Source organism: Amblyraja radiata, chromosome 39, assembly GCF_010909765.2.
Source record: "Amblyraja radiata isolate CabotCenter1 chromosome 39, sAmbRad1.1.pri, whole genome shotgun sequence".
NCBI lineage: Eukaryota > Metazoa > Chordata > Chondrichthyes > Rajiformes > Rajidae > Amblyraja > Amblyraja radiata.
In genome coordinates, this window is record NC_045994.1 from 4,951,319 (window position 1) to 4,976,069 (window position 24,751).

A 24,751-nucleotide genomic window follows, 5' to 3' on the forward strand; every position below is an offset into this window, starting at 1 on the left:
GAACTAGTGTGAACTGGTGATCGTGGACCTGATGGGCCGAAGGGCCTGTTTCCGTGCTGTGTGTCTAAGCTCAAAACTGAAACGGATGGGGTGCCATGGCAGGAACACACACCACCTGCCCAGCTGAGATGTGAAGCATGTTTGTGTAGAGGAACCTGCACTGAGCGCTTTTTGTGTCTGTCTTCAGTTTAAACCAGCATCTGCAGTTCCCTCCGACTGAGAGTGTGGCATGTCTGGTTTCTAACTGCTCCTGGTAATACGATCAGTGAAGTGCCTTCCTTCATTCTGTCCCACTGCACAACCTGACCGTGGTCCAGTGTCGTCAAGCTCACTATTGTTGGCTGGCCAATACAGTCACTCTTCTGATATCATCAGAGCTCCACTAGTGAGATCAAATAGTAACGATTTAGTGAATGAGCTGTGATCCGTACAGGACAGCCTGCCAGGTCTGGACCAGTCAGTCAGATATGGTTGTGGCCAGGTGATGGGTTAACCCTTAAAGCTATATTCTCTCTTTTAATGCATATTGAGACGGGAGTAGAAAGACTCCAAGGACAATGGGGCAGCGGGCAGAGCTCGGTGTGTGGAGGTTGCACGTTCTCCCTGTGACCGCGTGGGTTTCCTTCTGGGCTCTCCGGTTTCCTCCCACATCCCAAAGACGTGAAGGATTATAGGTTGTCCCTGGCGTGTCGGATAGTGCTGGTGTAGGGGGTGGTCGCTGGTATCTCTAAACTAAGTTATTTATTCCTTATAAGAGAGAATATAACTTTAGTTTGCATTTGGGAAAGCACTTCCTCAAGGTTTCTTCGGCTGTGTTCCTCGTCTTGAGTAGTTCCATGCATTCTTCACCGTGTGTCCAATTTCTTCCATCAACTCAGTGGCTAAAGGACTGGACCGAGTAAATGTAAAGAGTCAATCCAATGATTCCAAGAGACCCCTCAGTTCACCTCCTCCGACACAGAGTAAGTGTTCCAGGTCTTATTCGCCTACCGTATCGAAAGACAGACTGTTAGCACCATTGAAGTTGCCATGCTACGTAACGTACTCTGCTGTAATAGTCCCAATGACTGGACACTCTGCAGCAAAGATCCTATAGCGAGCAAGATAGTCCACTCAACGAAAAAGGCGTAGTACGGTCATGGGCAGATTCATTTCCATAACCGGCTTCCGTCTCCGCACCAAAGATCCCATAGGATACTAGTGCGGAGACTGAAGCCGGTTACGGAAACATCCTCGTAAAAATAAAAGTTATTTGGTAAAAATCTTCTCATTTTCAGAATTTTAATTTATTAACACAAACTGTTCCCCCGCAACGTTGATTACACTGCGGGTCGGGTCGGGTCTGGTTACGGAAATGGATGAAAAAAAGGCCCACGTTCCGCTCCGTTACGTACTACACGTCAGCCCATCGCATTTAGCAGGAGTGGTCTATCTTGCTCCGCTATAGGATCTTTGCTCTGCAGTTCGGACTCTAGTGTTTACCACATGGCCCTTTCTTCAGTGTAGTTCTGGGGGTTTACGTTGAGGTCTAGGTTTGTCATTATCACGTGTACTGAGGTACAGTGAATAGCTTTGTTGTGCTTGCTATCCAATCAATAATAATAATAATAATATTATAGAAATAATAAAAATAATACCGCTTTATTTCCCCACCTGGTTGTCAAAGTCTTTATCCGGTGTCCAGTATTAGAAGAAGGTTTCGGTTCAGGTTTATTATGGTGACGTGTACCACCATAGGCTACAGTGCAAAGCTTTGTTTTGCATGCTAACCAATCTAATACACTCTATAAATACAATAAAGCCAAACTCAAGTGCAATAGGGAGAGCAAAGGGGAAGATACAGAGTGCAGGATATAGTTCTCAGCATTGTAGCGCACCAGTTCCAGAGACAAAGTCCAATGTCCGCAATGGGGTAGAGGTGAATCGGACAGTACCCAAGCTTATGGAAGGACCGTTCAGAGGCCTGATAACAGAGGGGAAGAAGCTGTTCCTGGGTCTGGTGATGCGCGCGTTCAAACTTCTGTATCTTCTGCCGGACGGGTGTAGGGATGATCGTGATCGTGACAAGTCTTTAATTATGTTGGCTGCTTTTCCGAGGCAGCGTGTAGATGGAGTCAATGGTGGGGAAGTCAGGTCTGTGTGATGGACAATCTACATCTACAACTCCCTGCATCCAGTTTAGAGGGAATCTGAAGAAGAGTCTCAACCCGAAACGTCACCCATTCCTTCTCTCCGGAGATGCTGCCTGTCCCGCTGAGTGTCTCCAGCTTGTTGAGTTTTTCTATCTTTGGACGTTTAGAGGGATATGGGCTAAACGCAGGCAGCTCGGCATGTTGGGCTGAAGGGCCTATTTCCACACTGTACGGCTCTATGTCAAGATCCCCATGCTAGGCTTCCCTAGAAGGTTGGCTGATTGGATCCAACATTGGCTTGGTGGAAGGAGACAGAGGCCGGTAGTGGTGGGTTGGTATTCAGATTGGAGGCCTGTGATCAGTGGTGTGGAACAGGGGTCGGTGCTGGCTTCACTATTCTTTATCATCTATATTAATAATGTTGATAATGTTCTCTAAACATTTCCTATTCATGTACCGGTCTAAATGTCAAAGCTCGTATATAGCTGGAGACGAGGGCGGATCTTTTATCCAATATTTAGTTGGATTAAGCCAACCACGTAAATACTTAAGAAATTAGACAATGTTGAAACAGCCAACTGCAGATGCTGGTTTACAAAAAAGGACACAGAGTGCCGGAGTAACTCAGCAGGTCAGGCAGCATCTCCGGAGAACATGGATCGGTGACGTTTCGGGTCGGAAACTTTCTTCAGAAATAGACATCTCTGGCCTTTATCCAACCATATGCCAATCAGGACCCCCCCTCCCACACACCCCTCACCCACACCCGTGTCCACCTATCACTTGCCAAACCTTGTGCTGCCCCCACCTCTTTTCCAGCTTTCTCCCCTCTACTGCAATCTGACTGAAGAAGGGCCCTGACCTGAAACATTGCCCATCCATGTTCTCCAGAGATGCTGCCTGATCCGGCTGAGTTACTCCGGCACTTTTTTGTCGTGAAACAGCATCTGCAACTCCTTGGGTGTAACCATCGACCCCTTGCTATGTTGTGTCACCATGGGTTCTAATCAGTTTGCTTCCACTGTGAATTTGCAAAGACTACAAGAAACGTGAACTGGGGCAATAACTGCACTTCTTAAAGATGAAGGGGAAATGGAGAGGGTCATGTTGGTAAAGATGTGCCAACAATGTCAGATTCAAAGAATTGCCTTTCACTCTGTGGCAGAGTGGCAGCTGTTCCTTGCAGCATGCACGCCCCAATAACTAGAGATGATTTTTACAAGACTGCGCTTCACCCCAAGTAACGCAGAAGTAGATGTTTCTCAAAGGGAAGGCGAGCAGAAGCATCAGGGAAAATATGTTGAGGCATTTGTGGTCCGAACTTCCTACTTTTCACAACATGTCATTTACTTTTGTCCTAAAGTAGACTATACCTGCATTGATGTTGCCTCACCCACATACATCTCAGCTCTGGGCATCCACTGACATCCCAGAATCGCAGACGGCATTATGCCCGCAGCAATTTTTTAAGTTGAGTTTATTGTCACGTGTACAGTGAAAAGGTTTTTTGTTGCGTGCTATCCAGTCAGCGGAAAAACTGTACATGCTTACAATCGAGCCGTCCACGGTGTACAGATACAGGATGAAGGGAATAACACTTAGTACAAGATAAAGTCCGACTAAAGATAGTCCGAGGGTCTTCAATGAGCTAGATGGTAGCTTAGGACTGCTCTCTAGTTGTTAATAGGATGGTTTAGTTGCCTGATAACAGCCGGGAAGAAACTCCCTGAACCTGGAGGTGTGAGTTTTCACACGTCTGTACCTCTTGCCCGATGGGAGAGAGAGACGCGTTCTTTACCCATTGCTTTCAGTCAATCTTCCCCACTCCCTGAATGAATGCTCTGCTTTTGGGAACAGCTTCACGATGATCTGGGCCAGTCCGACCCAAAACTTCACCTATCGAGTCTGAAGAAGGGTCCCGATCCTTTTGTCCAGAGATGCTGCCTGACCCGCTGATTTACACCAGCATTTTGTGTCCATCTTTGGTATAAACCAGCATCTGCAGTTCCTTTTTTATTACTATCTTGTTCATCTTTACCTGACGATCTTGTCTGCCTTCATCTTATGATCTTGCGTGTCTATTTCAAATGAAAATCAGGAACATTTGCACCTTTTCACCCGAGCAGTCAGTGCTTTTTGCAAACAGTTTTGAATCCTCCGAGCAGCCACGACAGAGTCCTGTCCCTCGTTGCAGCTCAGGGTTTACCCGCAGGATTTGTCCTCTCTCCTCTCAATCTATCTGATGAGCAGGGAGTCGGTAGGTTTTAATCCCACTTGGCTGCTAAGCCTCTCTCCGCGCCAAGTTCAGGGCTTCCATTTATAACGAGGCAGGGATGACAGCGAGGATGTCGGCGTGTGTGGAAGGACACTAAATCTGATCCAGGGACAGCTGGATAAGCAGAGTGTGGAGAGGTCAGTCCGTTTAAAGAACAGCTCAGTGCCGGCTGTGGGTGGAGATGGCCAGACACAAGCAAGCAAAATGACGAGCAAAGAGGCAGGTATGTGTACCCCCAAAAATGTGTACCCCTCTCCAATGATAAATAACGGGACCGTGTTAATATTGCCAAGTGCTAATGGTTGTCAAGTGTGTAGGAAGGTAACGGCAGATGCTGGTTTACACCAAAGATAGTCAGAAAAATGCTGGAGGAACTCAGCGGGACAGGCGGCATTCTATGGAGAGAAGGGAATGGGTGACGTTTCGGGTCGAGACCCTTCTTCAGACTGAAAGTCGGGGGAGAGGGAGACACAGAAATAAGGAAGGGTGAGGTGTGAAAACGGAGCATCAAAAGGGATCAAGGAAAATGCAGGAAAGATCATTGTTAGTTAGGAGAAGGTGACCACTAAGCAAACAGAAAATGTAATCAGGGAGATAGTCAGACTCAGAAAGCTCCGAAGATTGACACAAAAAGCTGGAGTAACTCAGCGGGTCAGACAGCATCTCTGGAGAGAAGGAATCGGTGATGTTTCGGGTCAAGACCTCAACCCAAAATGTCACCTACTCCTTTTCTGCAGAGGAGTCAGAAGAAGGGTCTCGACCTGAAACGTCACCTACTCCTTTTCTCCAGAGACGCTGCCTGACCCGCTGAGTTACTCCAGGTTTTTGTGTCTATCTTCGGTTTAAACCAGCATCTGCAGTTCCTTCCTACACATTTCGTCTGCAGTTGTTTTGTTTCCACATTTTGGCCGACTCCACATCTCTGGATATTTGCCCTGACGTCGGGTCGTGTTGCTCCATTTCAGAAGATATCCTTCACGTACCAGTCTTCCTTCTGAGAACTGCACCTTAACATTGACAACAAGTGCACGCTGGTCATCCTCTGTTTTAACAGCGCGCTGGTGACACACGTAGCTGGTCTGTCAGCAAGTGGAACGAGAAGGGCTGATTAATTTATGAGTGGGCTGGGTGACATGATGAAAGGTTGTACATTGGTATTGTTTCCTGCACAATGCCTCTCCGTGCCACAATGCCACACAACCCAGTGACGTGAGCTTGTTGAGGACCTCATAATCTAACTATTCTCCTCTTCGTGGATATCCACTTGCTAAATGACAGCTCAAAGCTCCAGACGACTCAGTCCTTTCATTTCAATTGAGCCAGACACAGCTTCCTCCACAATTAGGTTTGCCCTTGCCGATCTCCTAGCTTGCGCTGTCTGCTTCTTCACCAGCCGCTTAGGGGCAGCACGGTGGCACAGCGGTAGAGCCGCTGCCTTACAGTGCCAGAGACCCGGGTTCAATCCTGACCACAGTGCTGTCTGTACGGAGTGGTGTTTTAATTAGTTCCGGTAAGATTGTAACTTGTCCCTAGTGTGTAGGATAGTGCTGGCGTATGGAGTGATCGATGATCGATGGTCGTCGCAGACTCGGTGGGCCGAAGGGCCTGTTTCCACGCTGTATCTCTGGAGTCTAAATATCTAAACATCAGTGAATGATCAAAGGAGTGGACTTGCTTATCGATCTGGACCCATGGAACCAATAAGACGTGGTTGTCCCCAGCTAACTTACACGTCCACGGGTACCAGCTGATCTTCACCGTGTCGCTGCGTTTACCACCTGCCCATGTGAGACTCTTGGGGAATTCCACAGCATTGCATCCCGACCAACGTCAGTCGCCCGCTGACTCGCACGTTACCAGGGGAGCGGCTCAGGAACAGGAATCGGGGCCCAGATTCTCCTCGCACCTGTGAGTGCCACAGAGGGCGATACTGATATGGCCCCTGTATTACGGCCCCCGCTGAGATCGGCTCACACCACCAGGCCTGAGGCCTAGCTTGTGTTTCTCCTGCCCTCTGCTGGTCAGACTCAACGTAGATCATGAACAAAGGTGTGTTTGTCATTAATTTACTTTCTTTTGTAACAGAACGGTAACCTCTGGTGAATTAAATGGGAAGCTGTGGCAGTGAAGGGAAAAGGTTTATAATTGAGGAGACTTCTGGGGATTGTTTGCAATGTTATTTTTTATACACTTGGTGCATTTGAAACTAGTTAACAGGATGGAGGAAAAGTGCGGTGCATGTAAACTGACATCAACTGCTTCTTAATTCTTGGGAAGGAACTTGAGAAGGGAAACTTGTCATAAAGCTCGATGAATCTATGCCAGTGCCAACCTAGAACAGTACAGCATGGAAATAGGCCATTCAGCCCACAATGTCCGTGCCGAACTTGATTCTAAACTAATCTCCTTTGTCTGCACGTGATTCATACCCCTCCATTCCCTGCATTTCCATGTACCTATCTAAAAGCCTCTTAAATGCCACTATCATGCCTGCCTTCACCACTCCCCTGGCAGCATGTTCCAGGCACCCACCACCCTCTTGGTAACAGAATACTTGCCCCGTACATCTCCTTTAAATATTGCCTCTCACACCTCAAAGTTATGCCCTCTAGTCTTTGACATTTCCACCCTTGCATATGTCACACACTTCCATCAGATCTTCACGCACAGACTCTGACATTCCAGATAAAATAATCCATGTTTGTCCAATCTCTCTGTAGCTAATAGCCTCTTGTCTAGGCATCATTCTGGTAAACTGCTCCTGCACTCTCTCGCAAGCCTTCTCACCCTTCCTGTAATGGGGCGACCAGAACTGTACACAATATTCCAAATGCGGCCTCACCAAAGCTCTACAGAGCTGCAACATCGGGTGGTGAATCTGTGGAACTCATTGCCACAGAGGGCTGTGGAGGTCAAGTCAGTGGATATTTTTAAGGCAGAGATGGAGGTGATTAGAACGGGTGTCAAGGGTTATGGGAAGAAGGCAGGAAAATGGGATTTGGAGGCAGAGATTAGCCATGATTGTATGGCAGAGTAGACTCGATGGGACGAATGGCCTAATTCTACCCCTATAACTTGTGAATTTGTAAATATGTCTTCCTGACTCCCATGCTCAAACAATGAAGGCAAGCATACGCCTTTATACATCTAATATGAGATTTAATTAACTGGAAGTTATTAGAAGAGAGGGAAATCCTCTCTTGGGCAGTCATGGTGGTGCAGCGGTAGAGTTGCTGCCTTATAATGCTTGCAGCGCTGGAGACCCGGATTTGATCCCGACTACGGCTGCTGTCTGTACGGAGTTTGTACGTTCTCCCTGTGACAGGGTGGGCTTTCTCTGAGATCTTCGGTTTCCTCCCACACTCCAAAGACGTGCAGGTATGTTGGTTAATTGGCTTGGTGTAAGTGTAAAAAATTGTCCCCAGTGTGTGTAGGATAGTGTTAATGTGCGGGGATCGCTGGTCAGTGTGGACTCGGTGGGCCGAAGGGCCTGTTTCCGCGCTGTATCTCTAAGAAAAAACTTTAAAAATCACAGAGGCTGATATCTTAGAAGGATCACCAAATACAATGAAAGGAAGGTCTTCACGCCCCCGCGATGCTGGGACATATTTGCTGGTGTGGTGTTGGAAGGAGAGTGGAGAAATGGGACTATGTTTGGACTGTTCGGTGAACAGAGGAGGTGAGGGATGATAAATGAGAGGGTTGTAAATACTGGGACATGAGCAGGGAGGGGAAGAGGAGCAGAATGATCATTTAAACCAGATTAAAATGTATTTAATGACTAGAAGGTCTAGTATATATTGGAGTCCTATTCATTGGAATAGCTTTAATCGGACTTTACTGGACTTTATCTTGCACGAAACATTGTTGTCTTTATCCTGTATCTGTACACTATGGATAGCTCGATTGTACTCACGTATCGTCTTCCCGCTGACTGGATAGCACGCAACGGGTGGCACTGCGGCACAGCGGTAGAGTTGCTGCCTCACGGCGCCAGAGACTCAGCTTCAATCCTGACCTCGGGTGCTGTCTGTACGGAGATTGTACCTTCTCCCCGTGGCCTGCGTGGGTTTCCTCCGGGTGCTCCGGTTTCTACCCACATCCCAAAGACGTGCGTGTTTGTAGGTTAATTGTCCCTTGAGTGCCGGATGGAACTAATGTATGGGTGATTGTGGGGTGGTGTGGACTCGCTGGGCCGAAGGGCCAGTTTCTACACTGTACCTCTAAACTAAATCTAACCTAAACTAAGCTACAATGAAGGAGGACCACGTTAGAATTAAATTCTGATACAAAGCTGTGAACATAGAGCTAGTTTAATTGTTTCAGAATCAAGAGCCTTCCAAAAGTGACTGCATGCTGCATATAAAAGTACCTGAAGATGAGTTGCATTTTTGAGCAGTCTGGTGTGAAAACCATGCTCTGTCTGAACTTTGGGAAAGGCACAGTAGTTGTGATGTTAACAGGCATAAGATAAACCTGAGCTCGCATGTTTGCTGTGATGTAGAACATGACGTTTGGGATACTTGGACATCTTAAGAACTTCTGCCGAACTTTAGTCGATACCCAACTGAATGGAGTTCTGTCTCCAAAGAAACAGCATGTGGCTGGCACCATCGCAACAGTCACGCATGGAATTGTAGATCACATGGTTTCTTCCTATTTAAGACGAATACTCAAATTGGGCAGAGAAGTAAGAAAATATGTGGTGGGCACTAAAGTTGCTATTGTATCGAGCAGGTAGACAAAAATGCTGGAGAAACTCAGCGGGTGAGGCAGCATCTATGGAGCGAAGGAAATAGGCGACGTTTCGGGTCGAGATGCTGCCTCACCCGCTGAGTTTCTCCAGCATTTTTGTCTACCTTCCATTTTCCAGCATCTGCAGTTCCTTCTTAAAACTATTGTATCGAGCAGATTTCTTTCATTTTACTCTTGAAGTGGCCTTTTCTGTGCGGATTTCCGGGTTGCGATTAGTTCTTCAGCACTCCCAATCACCAGCTAAATTGAAGGGCAGAGTTGATACAGAGAGACGGTGCAGCGGGTGGAGCTGCTGCCTCCCAGCGCCAGAGACCCCGGTTTGATCCTGACCTCAGGCGCTACTTGTGTGGACTTTTCACCTCTTCTCCCTGGGACCGCGTGGGTTTCCTCCGGATGCTCCGGTCTCCTCCCACGTCTCACAGCCGAGCGGATTTGTAGGTTAATTGGCCCTCTTCAAATTGCCCCTAGTGTGTGGTGAGTGGATGAGAAAATGGGATAACATAGAAATAATGTGTACGGGTGATCGAAGGCTGGCGTAGGCTAGGTGGGCCGAAGGGCCTGCTTCCACACTGTATCTCTGAACTAAAGTAAACTAACTAGTGAGAACGGGTGATGGATGGTCGGGGTGAACCCGGTGGGCTGAAGGGCCTGTTTCCATGCTGTATCTCTAAATAAAAATGTCTCCCTCATTCAGCATGATCGCCAGGTACTGTTGTGGAGATCTCTATGTTGTGGCTGGCTGTGGTAAAGACAGATGTTACACTTGCCTGTCTGAACACCCATGACCAGAGAGCATTGCTGGAAACTAATGCTCATTCCACATTACAATGCCTGCACTGGCATATAACCCTTTATCCCATGATCAGCTGTTTATAATGACGGGAATTGCTATTCTCAGCCTGTGATTTTCGAAGCCAGGGAACAGAGCAAGCTTTTGTAATTTGGAAACATGTGGTATTCCATTTGCCAAATGAATTAGGAATTCTGCCCGTTGAAGCAGGAGAAGTGACGCAGTTTCTGCATCATATCTTAAGGCACAAAACACAGAGACCGGATCAATGGGCGCAAAATATCGCTCCCCAATTCACAGGAATGAACCATAAACCACGAATGAAGTCCAACCTTCAACAAATCTAAACTTAATATCTCAATAAAGTGGCAAAACTTCATAAGATCTGGGGTACTGTCGCCACTAACATTGAAATGCCCCTTGCCCTGTGATTCTACAGCAGATGTATATCTATAGTTGGATTTATATTGTTAATATACATATTTTAATATTGAAGCCTCATGTACGATTGTTGCCTACAACAATTTGGACATTTTTATTTTGTGGTATATAACTTTTATTGATCAATTTGTGTTTTAATGCCAGCTCGGCAAACTCAACTGGCAGAAGTTTCCTTCAATGTTTTGCACAGAAACGATACTATTATTTTTTTTAAACAGTTATTGCAGAAGTTAAGATGTTTCAGTCAATAACAAGTCACGGCTCATTCTTGGGTTGTAGGAATAGTGCATAAACAATATTCATTCGGATTTCACGTGAAGTCTTGTCTTTTGAAAGCAAGCAGCTAAAAGGACATGGTGGCATGGAGGGCCACGAGCCTTTAAGCAATTACCGTACTTTCACGAAAACAACCTGCAGGGTTTATCTATTTAAACGTATTCCAGAGGCAATGTGGCTTATATTCGTGGGCGGGTTATATGTGCGACTTTTTTTACAGATGGCTGGCCAACTTCGGTCTTCCTGCAGGTAAGAGGTAAGTCATTGCAAAAGTGAAGCTGGCTACGATTTTAATCTGTGTCTGTGAAGGAGGGAACTGTTTTAGCCTGGGGTTTAAGCGGTAATGGAGAGGGTAGCAGCGTTACCAGGTATCGCGTATGTGATGTGGGATGGATTTACTGTGTGGGGCCGAGCTGGTTTTCATTCTCGCACACGCACTGTAATTGTGGTAATTAGGTTTACAGAACAGGTTTTTTTTCGTGAAATTACGGTAACAAACCAAAGTGTGAGCTTACACTAATTAAAATTAATTGTAAAAGTTAATACAATCAGTGATTCCAGTCTCCAATTTTAATTAGCTAATTAATGAAATGAATCGCTGTGAGTGGGAATTGATACCATTGTGAGGGAGACCAGGCTGATATTTTTTTCATCCCTTGTGGTAACGATGTTCGGATGGTATCGAGTGTCCCATTTTCTTTTTGTTTTGTTTTTCCAGCTCGCAAGCAAGAAATCATCAAGTTAACTGAGCAGCTTATCGAGGCAATTAATAATGGGGACTTTGATGCATATGCGTAAGTTTTCGGATCACCTTTGCTGTTCATTAACACTCGGTCATTGTTATCCAGTCAATTTGTCAAGTCATTCACAGAAATGTGGCCGAATGTGTGGCAAGGAACCGCAGATGCTGGTTTAAACCAAAGGTAGATACAAAACGCTGGAGCAACCCAGCGGGACAGGCAGCATCTCTGGAGAGAAGGAATTTCGGGACGAGACCCTTCTTCAGACGTCAGCCATTCCTTCTCCCCAGAGATGCTGCCTGACCCGCTGAGTTACTCCAGCATTTTGTGTCTATCATCTTTGTCTGTATAACCTGTTCTCACCCAGCCCACAGGCACCAAAGGACCTGATCATCGTTAATTTTTTGCATATGTTTCATTCACTTGTTCTATATCACCATCTCTATCTCTCATTTCCCTTTCCCCTGACTCTCAGTCTAAAGAAGGGTCTCGATCCGAAACGTCATCCATTCCTTCTCTCCAGAGATGCTACCTGTCCCGCTGAGTTACTCCAGCATTTTGAGTCGTATCTTTATACATTTGATAAGGTCCTATGTTAATTTGGTTTGATCTAAGAGTTAGTTAATATTTTTTTTAATGACTTAAGATAGAGTTAGAGTCATTCAGTCTGCAGACAGGCCCTTCGGGCCAACTCGCCCATGCAAACTAAAATGCCCCATATTTGCCATCTCCACCTGGCCCATATCCCACTAAAACCTTTCCCATCCATGAACCCGTCCAAATGCCTTTTCAATGCATTTATAGTACCTGCCTCAACTACTGACTGTTTGTTCCCTACACCCACCTAAGTCAAAAAGCTTGCCCCTCAGGTTCCTATTAAATCTTGCCCCTCTCATTCCATTTGAAAAAGAAAGGCACAAAGTGCTGGAGTAACTCAGTGGGTCTAGCAGCATCTCTGGAGAACATGGATGGGCACAGATTCCTGACCCAAAACATCACCTATCCATGTTCTCCAGAGATGCTGCCTGACCCACTGAGTTACTCCAGCACTTTATGTCTTTTTTTTTGTAATTCAACATCTGCAGTTCCTTGTGTCCTATTCCTCTGGTTTTTGATTCTCTTACCCTTACGCCATATATCATTGAAGGGCGAACCTGGGATAGAAATATGTTTGAAGAGGGTTGTGTTTCAGATAAAATTTACTAAGTGCCTTAACTGATCAAGTGATTAACTGGATGTAGAGTGAACACTGTTCTGTCACATCAGTACTACTCAGTCTAACGCCTAAGCACCCGCTTTGATATCTCCGTTCAGCCTGATTATAGATCATAAGATCATAAGACATGGGAGAAGAATCCACGCTAACTAGGTCATTGTATACTGAGCCACTTCAGTGTCATCTACTATTCTTGCTAGAGAAGTCAATATTCATACTGCTGGGTTGGAAGCTGCCCATGCGAAATATGAGCATTTCTGCAGTAAGATTTTTACTAAATTGTATGGAAAAAAGGAATTTCACTGTGTCTAGGTACATGTGGCAATATAGTCCCACTGAAGCGCTGAAGTAAATCTAATATCTAATCTAATAGAAACATAGAAACATAGAAATTAGGTGCAGGAGTAGGCCATTCTGCCCTTCGAGCCTGCACCGCCATTCAATTTGATCATGGCTGATCATCCAACTCAGTATCCTGTACCTGCCTTCTCTCCATACCCCCTGATCCCTTTAGCCACAAGGGCCACATCTAACTCCCTCTTAAATATAGCCAATGAACTGGCCTCAACTACCTTCTGTGGCAGAGAATTCCAGAGATTCACCACTCTCTGTGTGAAAAATGTTTTTCGCATCTCGGTCCTAAAAGATTTCCCCCTTATCCTTAAACTGTGACCCCTTGTTCTGGACTTCCCCAACATCGGGAACAATCTTCCTGCATCTAGCCTGTCCAACCCCTTAAGAATTTTGTAAGTTTCTATAAGATCCCCCCTCAGTCTTCTATCTTCTAATGAAGGACTTGAATAGAGTGGATGTGGGGAGGATGTTTCCACTAGTGGGAGAGTGTAGGACGAGACATCACAGCCTCAGAATAATAGGATGTACCTTTAGAATGGAGATGAAGTCGAATTCCCTCAGCCAGAGGGTGGTGAATCTGTGGAATTCATTGCCACAGATGGCTGTGGAGGCCAAGTCAATGGATATTTTTAAAGCGGAGATTGATATGTTTTTGAGTAGCATGGGTGTCAAAGGTAGACAAAAGTGCTGGAGAAACTCAGCGGGTGCAGCAGCATCTATGGAGCGAAGGAAATAGGCAACGTTTCGTCCCGAAACGTTGCCTATTTCCTTCGCTCCATAGATGCTGCTGCACCCGCTGAGTTTCTCCAGCACTTTTGTCTACCTTCGATTTTCCAGCATCTGCAGTTCCTTCTTAAACAGGGTGTCAAAGGTTAGGTGCAGAAGGCAGGAGAATGGGGTAGAGAGGTAAAAATAGATCAGCCATGATTGAATGGTGGAGAAGACTCGATGGGCTGAATGGTCTAATTGTGCTCCTATGTCTTATGGTCTTACAGTAGTCACCACATTCCCCGCACCAGCTAGCAACGATGGTGGTATCATCGGCAAGGTTAGAGATTGCATTGGCATTAAACTTGGCTTTTTTAATTATGCTCACCAAGAATTGATCAAGTGTCTATCGTGCTCTGAGTTTAAATTTTCAATAAATAAAGGAGATAACTAGCTTTCACGTTATTCACTGTAACCCAAGTAACTCCTGCTTCTAGACACACTTGACAGGGATAATAAATGTGGGTCAGGCAGCATCTCTGGAGAAAAGGAATAGGTGACGTTTCGGGTCGAGACCCTTCTTTAGACTGAGAGTCAGGGGGAAAGGGGAATGAGAGATATAGAGATTAGGACAAATGAATGGAAGATATGCAGAAAGCAACGCTAGTCAAGGAAATGTGGAGTCCACAATGGTCCATTGTTGGCTCTTGATAGGTGATAACAAGTTCATACATACAGCGGAACGCAGCAGGATGGGGGTGAAATTAGTGAAACTAATATATAACCAGTAAAGTTCCACTGTCTGTGTTAACTTGTTATCACCTCCCGCACAGCCAACAATGAACCATTGTGGACCACAGTTCCTTGATTATCATTATATCCTGTCGGGGCAGTCACGGTGGTGCAGCGGTAGAGTTGCTGCCTTACAGCAAATGCAGCAACAGAGACCCGGGTTCCATCCCAACTACGTGTGCTGTCTGTACGGAGTTTGTACTGCGTGGGTTTTCTCCGAAATCTTCGGTTTCCTCCAACACTCCAAAGACGTACAGGTTTGTAGGTTAATTGGCTTGGTAAATGTTTATTTTTTAATTGTCCCTAGTGGGGGTAGGATAGTGTTAATGTGCGGGGATCGCTGGTCGCCGCAGACCTGCTGGGCCGAAGGGCCTGTTTCCATGCTATATCTCTAAACAAAACTAAACTAAACTAAACCTGCATATCTTTGTCCTAATTACTGTCTATACGTCTCGTTTCACTTTCCCCCGACTCTGTCTGAAGAAGGGTCTCGACCCGAAACGTCTCCTATTCCTTTTCTCCAGAGATGCTGCCTGACCTGCTGAGTTACTACAGCTTTTTGTGTCTGTCTTCAGTTTAAACCAGCAACTGCAGTTCCTCCCTACACATGATAAATGTTGTTGATTGCTTGCAGGAAAATCTGCGACCCTGGACTGACGTCGTTTGAGCCTGAAGCGCTCGGCAATCTTGTTGAAGGAATGGACTTCCACAGGTTTTACTTTGAGAACTGTAAGTTGTAACAATTCATTCTGAACCGAGAACTTTGTGGCTGAAATAGTGCTGTAACAGTGAATGTTCTTGTGTCTTCACTCGGTTACTTCCACCATGTAAGTCTGTAGAAGGGTCCCGACCCGAAACTTCATCTATCCATGTTCACCATTGATGCTGCCTGACCCGCCCAGTTACTCAGGCACTTTGGGTCTTTTTGAGTTAAAAAACAGCGTCTTTTTCACAACTATGGTTTCCCAACTGATCTCAGTAATTTGGTTGTAGATTTGCAGCTTGTAATGGCAAATCATCAGTATTCCTGTTAGCACAAGGAACTACAGATGCTGGAGTAACTCAGCGGGACAGGCAGCATCTCTGGAGAGAATGGGCAGGTGATGTTTTGAATAGAGACCCTTCTTCAGACTGATTGAAGGAGGTGGGGGAGAGCTGGAAGCGAGGTGTGTTGGCTTTTCACCTTCTAATGTCCATCCCGTGACCGTACTTACAGCTGTGAAGTTGTGCCAATGTGCGGGTCATTTGTCGTTTGACCCGTCAGCAGCTGAGACCAAGCTCACACTGTCACAGTGATTAGCAATTACTTTTTAGCTTTGGAGATACAGCGGGGAAACGGGCCCTTCGGCCCACCGTATCCATGCCGACCAGCGATGTCCGTGCTGCAGCTTGGGGGGGAATCTGCAGGTGGTGGTGATGCCATATCCCTGTCAGAGTTAGAGGCTGTGTGTGTTGGCAGGTGCTGCAGGCTGGGTGATGAACAGCAGTGCGTTTTGTGGTAAATCAGATAGTACCCTGGTTTCTGGCTGGTTTATTCAGAAGCCTGATCATACAGGAGATAATGCCGTTCCTGAGTCTGACCGCACATGGTTTCAAGCCTCTGTATTCTCTGAGGAGTTTAGAGTTTAGAGCAGGGTTGCTAACTTTCTGACTCCCAAATAAGGGACAAAAAGATGGGTGTAGATGGGGCATGTTGGTCAGTGTGGGCACGTTGGGCCGAAGGGCCTCTTTCCAAGCTGTGTGACTCTGTATCCCAGGGCTGATTCGATGGGACGGTAGGGAATGCGAGGGGTGGGGAAGAGTGGACGTGGAGGGGGATGGGAGAGAGGGAGAGGGGGAGGGAGGGGAGGGGAGGGGTGGGGAAGAGGGGACGTGGAGAGGGATAGGAGGTATGGAGAGGGGTGGGGAGGGAGAGGGGGAGGGAGGGGAGGGAGATGGGACAGAGCTGTGAGGGACACGGTGGGGAGGTGAGTGGAGGAGGGAGGATATTGAGGGGGAGGAGGAGGGGATGGGAGGGGACGGAGTGGGAGGGGGGAGGATATTGAGGGGGGGGAGATGGGAGGGGTCTGGACGGGAGAGGGAGTTACAGAGACGGGCAAAATATAGTGGACAACTGATACGAATAAGTTGACAACACGTACAAGTCAACAACACACACGCAACACACACGCACACAACATGCAACACACACGCACACAACACGCATACACGCAACATGCAACGCACACGCAACACACACGCACACAACACGCAACATGCAACGCACACGCACGCTGTTGTATCAGATCCAGGATCTGTGTGTAATCGTGCCCTCTGGTGATTACAGTCAAAAATAGGACAAGGGCTGTCCCTTAAAGGACAAACCAAATGAGCCCAATATACGGGATGTCCCGGCTAATTAAACAACCCTAGTTTAGCGACACAGCGCGGAAACTGACCCTTCGGCCACCAAACCTGCGACAACCAGTGATCACCCCACACACTAGCACAATCCTAAACACTAGGGACAATTTACAATTTTACCAAAGCCAATGAGCCTACAAGCCTGTACATCTTGGGCGTGGAACTGCAAGATAGGATGGCACGGTGGTGCAGCGGTAGAGTTACTGCCTTACAGCGCCAGAGACCCCGGTTCGATCCCGACTACGGGAGCTTGGCTGTACGTAGTTTGTACCTTCTCCCTGTGACCTGTGTAGAGGGTGTCCCCGACCTCCCATCTACCTGATGGCAGACCCTTGAACTATCTTTAATTGGATATTTCAGACTTTATTATGCACTGAAGCTTGTTCCCTTTTTCATTGATCTGCACGGTTTGATTGTAATCGTGTAGTCTTTACATTGACTGGCAAGCACGCAAACAAAAGCTTTTCACTGAACCTCAGTGCACGTAATAATAACAAACGATGAGCTTTGGGCCTGCCCACTTGGGTGACCTAATCCCCGAGTTCTGGCCAGTTTGCCCTCGACTCATACTCGCAGCATGGTCGACACGTGGTCCTAGGAGGTCTTCGTAACTCTCCTTCATGCTCGAGAGTAGTCCCCGCGTACTCGAGGCCTCAGCTAGGTCGCGGCGTATTTTTCAACATGTTGAAAAATGCCCGCGAATAAAAAAAGGTTGCCATGGAAAATGTCGATACTTTTTTTTACTCGTAGGTTTAGTCATAGTAGGTCGGCATGTTAGTCTAGGTAATCGTAGATAGTGTTCATCATAGTCGAAGGGAGATCGGAGGAGATCGGAGGAGGTCGTCTTCACTCTCCACTATTCGGTGTCCAATTTTCCCGAAGTTAGTCGTAGCTAGTCGTAGCTAGTCTTCTACATAGTCAAAGGAGGTCTTCAATATGACATTTTTTCAAACTCTCCTAAACTCTCCTAAACTCTTCAATTAGGTGGCCCAAGTGGGACAGCCCCTTTAGTATGAGGAAGGGTCTGATGGTCTCCCCTCTCTGTGCCTCCTATCATTTCACATCTCCAGTATTAGAGAGAAAACCATGCCAGTCCGACCAACCTCTCCCTGTAGCTAATGCCCCTGAATCCAGGCATCATTCTGGTAAACCTCCTCTGCACCTTCTCCAAAGCCTGTATCCGATGATGGGGGATTCCATCAACAATAGTGCCGTTGAATGTTAAGAATAGATGGTTGGAAGGAACTGCAGACGCTGGTTTACACCCAAGATAGACATGCTGGAGTAACTCAGCAGGACAGGCGGCATCTCTGGACAGAAGGAATGGGTGACGTTTCGGACAAGACCCTTCATCAGACGAGTCAGGGGAAAGGGAAACAGGAGATATAGACGATGATGTAGAGAGATAAAGAACAATTTATGAAAGATACGCAAAAATGTGACCATGATAAAGGAAACAGGCCATTGTTAGCTGTTTGTTGGGTGAAATTGAGAAGCTGGTGCAACTTAGGTGGGGGGGGGGGGGGGGGGAGAGGGGGATAGAGAGAGAGGGGATGCAGGAGTTATGAAGTTAGAGAAGTCAATATTCATACCACCATGGCCTGGCACTTTGGTCAGCATTAGCCCAGGCATGAAGGTTGTGTAAGTGTAAGGTTGAGTCGATGGAGCAAAGTGAACTGCTGCACTATAGGGATCTACAGGGAGACGTTGAGCAGGCTAGGACATTATTCCTTGGAGAGCAGGGGGGGTGATGGGTGATCTTAGAGAGGTGTACAAAATCATGAGAGGAATAGATCAGGTAGACGCACTGAGTCTCATGCCCAGAGTAGGGGAATTGAGAACCAGTGGACATAGGTTGAAGGTGAGGGTGGGATAGCTTCAGACTTTAGAGATACAGCACAGAAACAGGCCCTTCGGCCCACCGAGTCCGTGCTGACCGGTGGGCCTGTTTCTGCGCTATTTACCCTAGCCCTATTTACACACTAGGGACAATTCACAATGAACAGAAGTCAATTAACCTACAAACCTGTACATCTTTGGAGTTTGTGAGGAAACCGGAGCACCTGGTGAAAACCCACTCGGTCACAGGGAGAACGTACAAACTCCACACAGACAGCACCCTTAGTCAGGATCGAACCTGGGTCTCACGAGCTGCGAGGCAGCAACTCCACCACTGTGTTACTGTGCCATCCTAATTGAATAGGAACCCGAGGGGTAACTTTCTTACACAAGGGTGGTGGGTGTGTGGAACGAGCTGCTGGAGGAGGTAGTTGAGGCTGGTACTATGATAACATTTAAGAGACAATTGGTCAGGTCTAGAGGGATATGGGCCAAACACAGGCAGGTGGGATTGGTGTAGATGGGGCAAAGTGGTTTGCGTGGGCAAGTTGGGCCGAGGGTCTATGACTATGTGTGAGGTGACGGAAGACTAACTTCTCCTCTCTTTCTCCCCTGCAGTGTTATTCAAAAACAACAAACCCATCCACACCACCATCTTGAACCCGCACGTCCACTTGATTGGGGAGGATGCGGCCTGCATCGCCTACATCCGCCTCACCCAGTACATCGACCTGCAGGGGCGGCCACGGACCACCCAGTCTGAGGAGACCAGGGTGTGGCACCGCCGCGACAGCAAGTGGCAGAATGTCCACTTCCACTGCTCAGGGGCCCCGGCATCACCACTCCAGTGAAGGTAGGCGGCTGGCAGGCCTCTGTCCACAGGGGGAGAGGTGGAGCGAGGGGCTTCTACAGGGACTCCAGCTAGTAAATAGGCAACGTTTCAGGCCCAAACCCTTCTTCAAAAGCCCCCCCCTATAGCCTACAATCCTGCATGTCTTCGGTCGGAGTGTGGGAGGAAAGCGGAGCTCCCCCTCTCTCTCTTCTTGTCCTCCGTGCTCCACAAATAAACTTTAATCACGTGGTTGTTTAACGAAGAGTTTTAACCCTTGCCCCACGGTACGCTGCAGAATCCACCAGTGGAAACATCCTCTCCACATCCACTCTATCCCCTTTCACTATTCGGTAAGTTTCAATGAGGTCCTCCCCTCATCCATCTAAACTCCAGCGAGTACAGGCCCAGTGTCGTCAAACGCTCGTCATATGTTAACCCACTAATTCCTGGGATCATTCTTGTAAACCTCCTCTCCAGAGCCAGCACATCCTTCCTCAGACATGGGGCCCACTATGCCCGTGAGTTGGCGACTCCATTGTGTCCTCAGCATGCCCTTGCCTTTGGGGAGGGTCCCGGCCCAAAACATCACCTACCCATGCCAAGAGAGTCTTATTGTCTTATGTCCCAGATAGAACAATGACATTCTTGCTTGCAGCAGCACAACAGAACATAGTAAACAAGACAATAAACGAGAAAAAAGAGAGTCTTGTGTGTGTGTCCAGTGTTCTCTGGAGATAGCCATAGGGAATAGGAGTAGAATTAGGCCATTCGGCCCATCAAGTCTACTCCACCATTCAATCATGGCTGATCTATCTCTCCCTCCTAACCCCATTCTCCTGCCTTCTCCCCATAACCTCTGACACCTGTACTAATCAAGAATCTATCCATCTCTGCCTTAAAAATATCCAATGATGGACTCCACCGCCTTCTGTGCCAAATAATTCCACAGATTCACCACCCTCTGAGTAAAGACATTTCTCCTCATCTCCTTCCTAAAAGAACGTCCTTTAATTCTGAGGCGATGACCTCTAGTCCTAGACTCCGGAGAAAAACGAGAAAAGAAAGTTGAGTGTGTGTGTTGAGCGTTCTAGCGAGAAGGTGGCTGTGTGGCCCCACTTTGTGTCTACACGTGGGATTTACCATGCGGCTGTAATAGCCTTTGTCTGTCCTTCCGCAGATCTGAAGAAGTGAGCAGATTTGTTGACCGAGCAGAGCGTTGTGACTGAGCCGTAAGCTGGTGGCCTCTGAAGACCAGCAGTGACATGCATGTGTCCGCATGCACATTATGCACCTGGTGGCTGCATAATCGTCACGTTCGTGGAACTTTATGGTGTTTCTTTCAGCTGTCTCAAGATGCAGACATTAAGAAAAAAAAAAACGACAAAAAAAATGTTACAAAAAAGGCTACTGTATCTGTACTTTATATAATCCATATTTGATGGCAGTGATTTGTACAATTCATTCAAAACATTTGCCAAAGCATGAATGTTAAAATTTAATGGTGATTATCCTAATGTCGGAGGGTTAGTGTTCCATTTTACATTTTCTCGTACACTAAAGATGTGTCACTTGTTCTTACGGAAGCATAGATTTTGATGTAGTTATGCTTGCTGCAATGGAGCTCAGCAGGGCAGCCGTGAGCATGGCCCTGTCTCTTCCGCTGGCATTTGTGCCTGGTTTTTGGCAGAAGGCGGCCGGCTAAATCCAAGCGCCGCTTGTTGGCTCATTCACACCGGCACCGCGGCTAGTTTCCACTGCAAAGGGGAACCCCCCATGACTTCTGCCATCACCACAGAGTGACGAAAAATCGCCCCTGTGCGATTTCAGTACGTGAAGTAACACCGACACACCTGATTTATCATTTCTTCTGCCTTTTGTGTGTGTGTGTGTGTGTGTGCGTGTGCGCGTGCGTGTATTGATAAAGTTAGCTCAAGTTATGGATTTTTCTCTCGTTTTTGTGTGAAACGCGTTTATTTGATATAACAAAAGTTGAAAGTAAAATAACTTAACAAGGTAGCAGGGACATCGGGTAAGATATGCGAAAAAGGAAACAATTCGGTAGAATTCCTCCCAGATTATATTCATTTAAGAAGTGAATGAGTTAACTATATCATAATTAAAGTAGCAAGATGAAATACAGAGTTCTTTACTGCCTCCTACTGTGCGACCAGCTTTAGAGTTTGGGACACCTGTTGCCATCTATTAACTGTATATGCATTTTTACAGAGTTGATGCATGTTATATATTTATAGCCAATACTTTTGTGTTTAAATGCCATATGGGTTCAGATGCTGTACCGAGTTTTACTGCTTTTAATTGCACATTCTTGGAAGCGTGTAGTGATACAATGTGATGCCTGAACAGCCTCGTAGAGATCACTCTGTCCTTTCTTCATTACGCTTGTGTAGGAGATAGTTTAACTGAAACTGATTTTTTTGCATGACATAATGAACCCTGTTAGTTTCTGGAAATGATAGCCTGTCGACCTCTTTGTCTCTCCTCTCCGGGCTTTGTAACGGCAGCCTCTTTTGTCTGATGATGTGTTATGGAAACCTGGTCTGCATGCATTCTACTGACCACTTTAACCACCTGTGCAGGGGCTGAGGAAAGGCAGCGAGAGGGCTCCTCCTTAGTGTTTTTAGTGGATGTTTTAACGTAGACAGCTAGAGGTCTTAATTGTAATCAGCTGTGTGTGTGGATCATATTTTTTTATTTTTTTTTAAACAACGGCTATGGAACCCATGAATTAGATGAGTTTCACCTCATTTTATGCCACGCCTGGCGTGAAGTGTGGAAAAGTTGATTTTCTGGAGATATTTTTACGGTTGAAAATGATGGATTATATTTGCTTTTTACACAGCAACTTGCCTGAATATGAAATGTGATTTCTTCTTAATTATTCACGTTCTCTGCAACTGCAATTCTGTTGGGTCCGGTTTATATGAGAACAAAAATACATCATGTTACAGGATGTGGTCTGTGTGTTCCACCCTTACATTTAAAAATTGTTGATATGTTAGAAATAAAACGACTATGACTATTGTGTGAAATGGCTGTTTTGTGAATGAATGGCGACACGTTTAAATTCATTGTTAGGCTTGGAATTAGCTGCTGTAGTCCAAATAAGATCATAAGAAACACAACCAGAATTTTGCCCTTCGGCCCATCGATGCTGCTCCGCCATTCAATCATGGCTGATCTATCTCTCCCTCCTAACCCCACCTTAACACTTTTTGATTGTAGTTTAGTTTAGAGATACAGCACGGAAACAGGCCCTTTGGCCACCAAGTCCACACCGACCAGCGATCTCCACACATTAAACATCACCCTACACACACTAGGGACAATGTTTACATTTATACCAAGCCAATTAACCTACAAACCTGCACGTCTTTGGAGTGTGGGAGGAAACTGAAGATCTTAGAGAAAACCCACGCAGGTCACGGGTAGAACGTACAAACTCCGTACAGACAGCGCCCATAGTCAGGATCGAACCTGGGTCTCCGGGGCTGCAAGCGCTGTAAGGCAGCAACTCTACCGCTGCGCCACCGTACCAGCTAATATTTTGGGCTTCATGTGTAAGAACACTTCACTCCCTCTGAACTTCATTCAGACGTCAATCCTGCTTTTCTTTCCTCGTGCCAATGCGTGCCCCTCGCTCTGCCCCTCGCTCTGCCCCACGCTCTGCCCCACGCTCTGCCCCACCCTCTGCCCCACCCTCTGCCCCACGCTCTGCCCCACGCTAAACGCTCTGCCCCTCCCTCTGCCCCTCGCTCTGCCCCTCGCTCTGCCCCATGCTCTGCCCCTCCCTCTGCCCCACGCTCTGCCCCTCCCTCTGCCCCACCCTCTGCCCCTCTGCCCCACCCTCTGCCCCTCGCTCTGCCCCACGCTCTGCCCCTCCCTCTGCCCCACCCTCTGCCCCTCTGCCCCACGCTCTGCCCCTCCCTCTGCCCCTCGCTCTGCCCCATGCTCTGCCCCTCCCTCTGCCCCACGCTCTGCCCCACCCTCTGCCCCTCTGCCCCACCCTCTGCCCCTCGCTCTGCCCCTCCCTCTGCCCCTCGCTCTGCCCCTCCCTCTGCCCCTCTGCCCCACCCTCTGCCCCTCGCTCTGCCCCACGCTCTGCCCCTCCCTCTGCCCCACCCTCTGCCCCTCTGCCCCACCCTCTGCCCCTCGCTCTGCCCCACCCTCTGCCCCTCCCTCTGCCCCACCCTCTGCCCCTCGCTCTGCCCCTCGCTCTGCCCCACCCTCTGCCCCTCGCTCTGCCCCTCCCTCTGCCCCACCCTCTGCCCCTCGCTCTGCCCCTCGCTCTGCCCCTCCCTCTGCCCCACGCTCTGCCCCTCCCTCTGCCCCACCCTCTGCCCCTCCCTCTGCCCCTCGCTCTGCCCCTCGCTCTGCCCCTCTGCCCCTCCCTCTGCCCCACGCTCTGCCCCACCCTCTGCCCCTCTGCCCCTCGCTCTGCCCCTCCCTCTGCCCCACCCTCTGCCCCTCGCTCTGCCCCTCGCTCTGCCCCACCCTCTGCCCCTCGCTCTGCCCCTCGCTCTGCCCCTCCCTCTGCCCCACGCTCTGCCCCTCGCTCTGCCCCTCTGCCCCTCCCTCTGCCCCACGCTCTGCCCCACCCTCTGCCCCTCTGCCCCTCGCTCTGCCCCTCCCTCTGCCCCACCCTCTGCCCCTCGCTCTGCCCCTCGCTCTGCCCCACCCTCTGCCCCTCGCTCTGCCCCTCTGCCCCTCGCTCTGCCCCTCGCTCTGCCCCTCCCTCTGCCCCACGCTCTGCCCCTCGCTCTGCCCCTCTGCCCCACCCTCTGCCCCTCGCTCTGCCCCACGCTCAACGCTCTTTGTCCACTTTTTGCTCATTCGCTCAATCTGCGGCGGAATCCCAACGTCCTCATATTTTCCGACTTTTCTTATCATCGGCAAACTTGGAAACCTTACAACTGAGGGCCGGGAGGCGATCCCCTTGGATACCCCACCAATTGCCTCCCTCCAGCCTGAAAGAGACCTAGTTACTACAGCGCTTTGTTTTCTATCTTACAGCCACTTTCAGTTCCTGACAAACACTCTTTGAACATTAACATTTTCTGGCCTGGCCTGTCACGCTTGGCTTGTCAATTCTCCCCACACTATCCTCTCCCCCCCCCCCTCGCGCACTCTTATTTCAGCATCCCATACTTGGGCAGCTTACAACCCAGCGGTATGAATAT

The 24,751-nt window shown here is 48.0% G+C and overlaps 1 protein-coding gene across 25 annotated transcripts in view; it reads left to right on the forward strand.

Moving 5' to 3' along the window:
• Positions 1-22,594, forward strand: part of LOC116967405 (calcium/calmodulin-dependent protein kinase type II subunit beta) — a 263,340-nt gene extending 240,746 nt beyond the window's left edge. For 16 of the 25 annotated variants that reach the window (XM_033013934.1, XM_033013945.1, XM_033013931.1 and 13 more), the window contains 5 exons: positions 879-962; positions 11,388-11,463; positions 15,114-15,208; positions 19,340-19,574; positions 20,731-22,594. In XM_033013934.1, the coding sequence (XP_032869825.1) occupies positions 879-962; positions 11,388-11,463; positions 15,114-15,208; positions 19,340-19,572 (488 nt within the window). In that variant the 3' untranslated portion in view covers positions 19,573-19,574; positions 20,731-22,594. Of the gene's footprint in view, positions 1-878; positions 963-10,889; positions 10,926-11,387; positions 11,464-15,113; positions 15,209-19,339; positions 19,575-20,730 lie in introns of all 25 variants that reach the window. The other 9 variants (XM_033013933.1, XM_033013947.1, XM_033013942.1 and 6 more) reach the window with 2 other exon arrangements.
• The last annotated feature ends 2,157 nt before the right edge of the window (positions 22,595-24,751 follow it).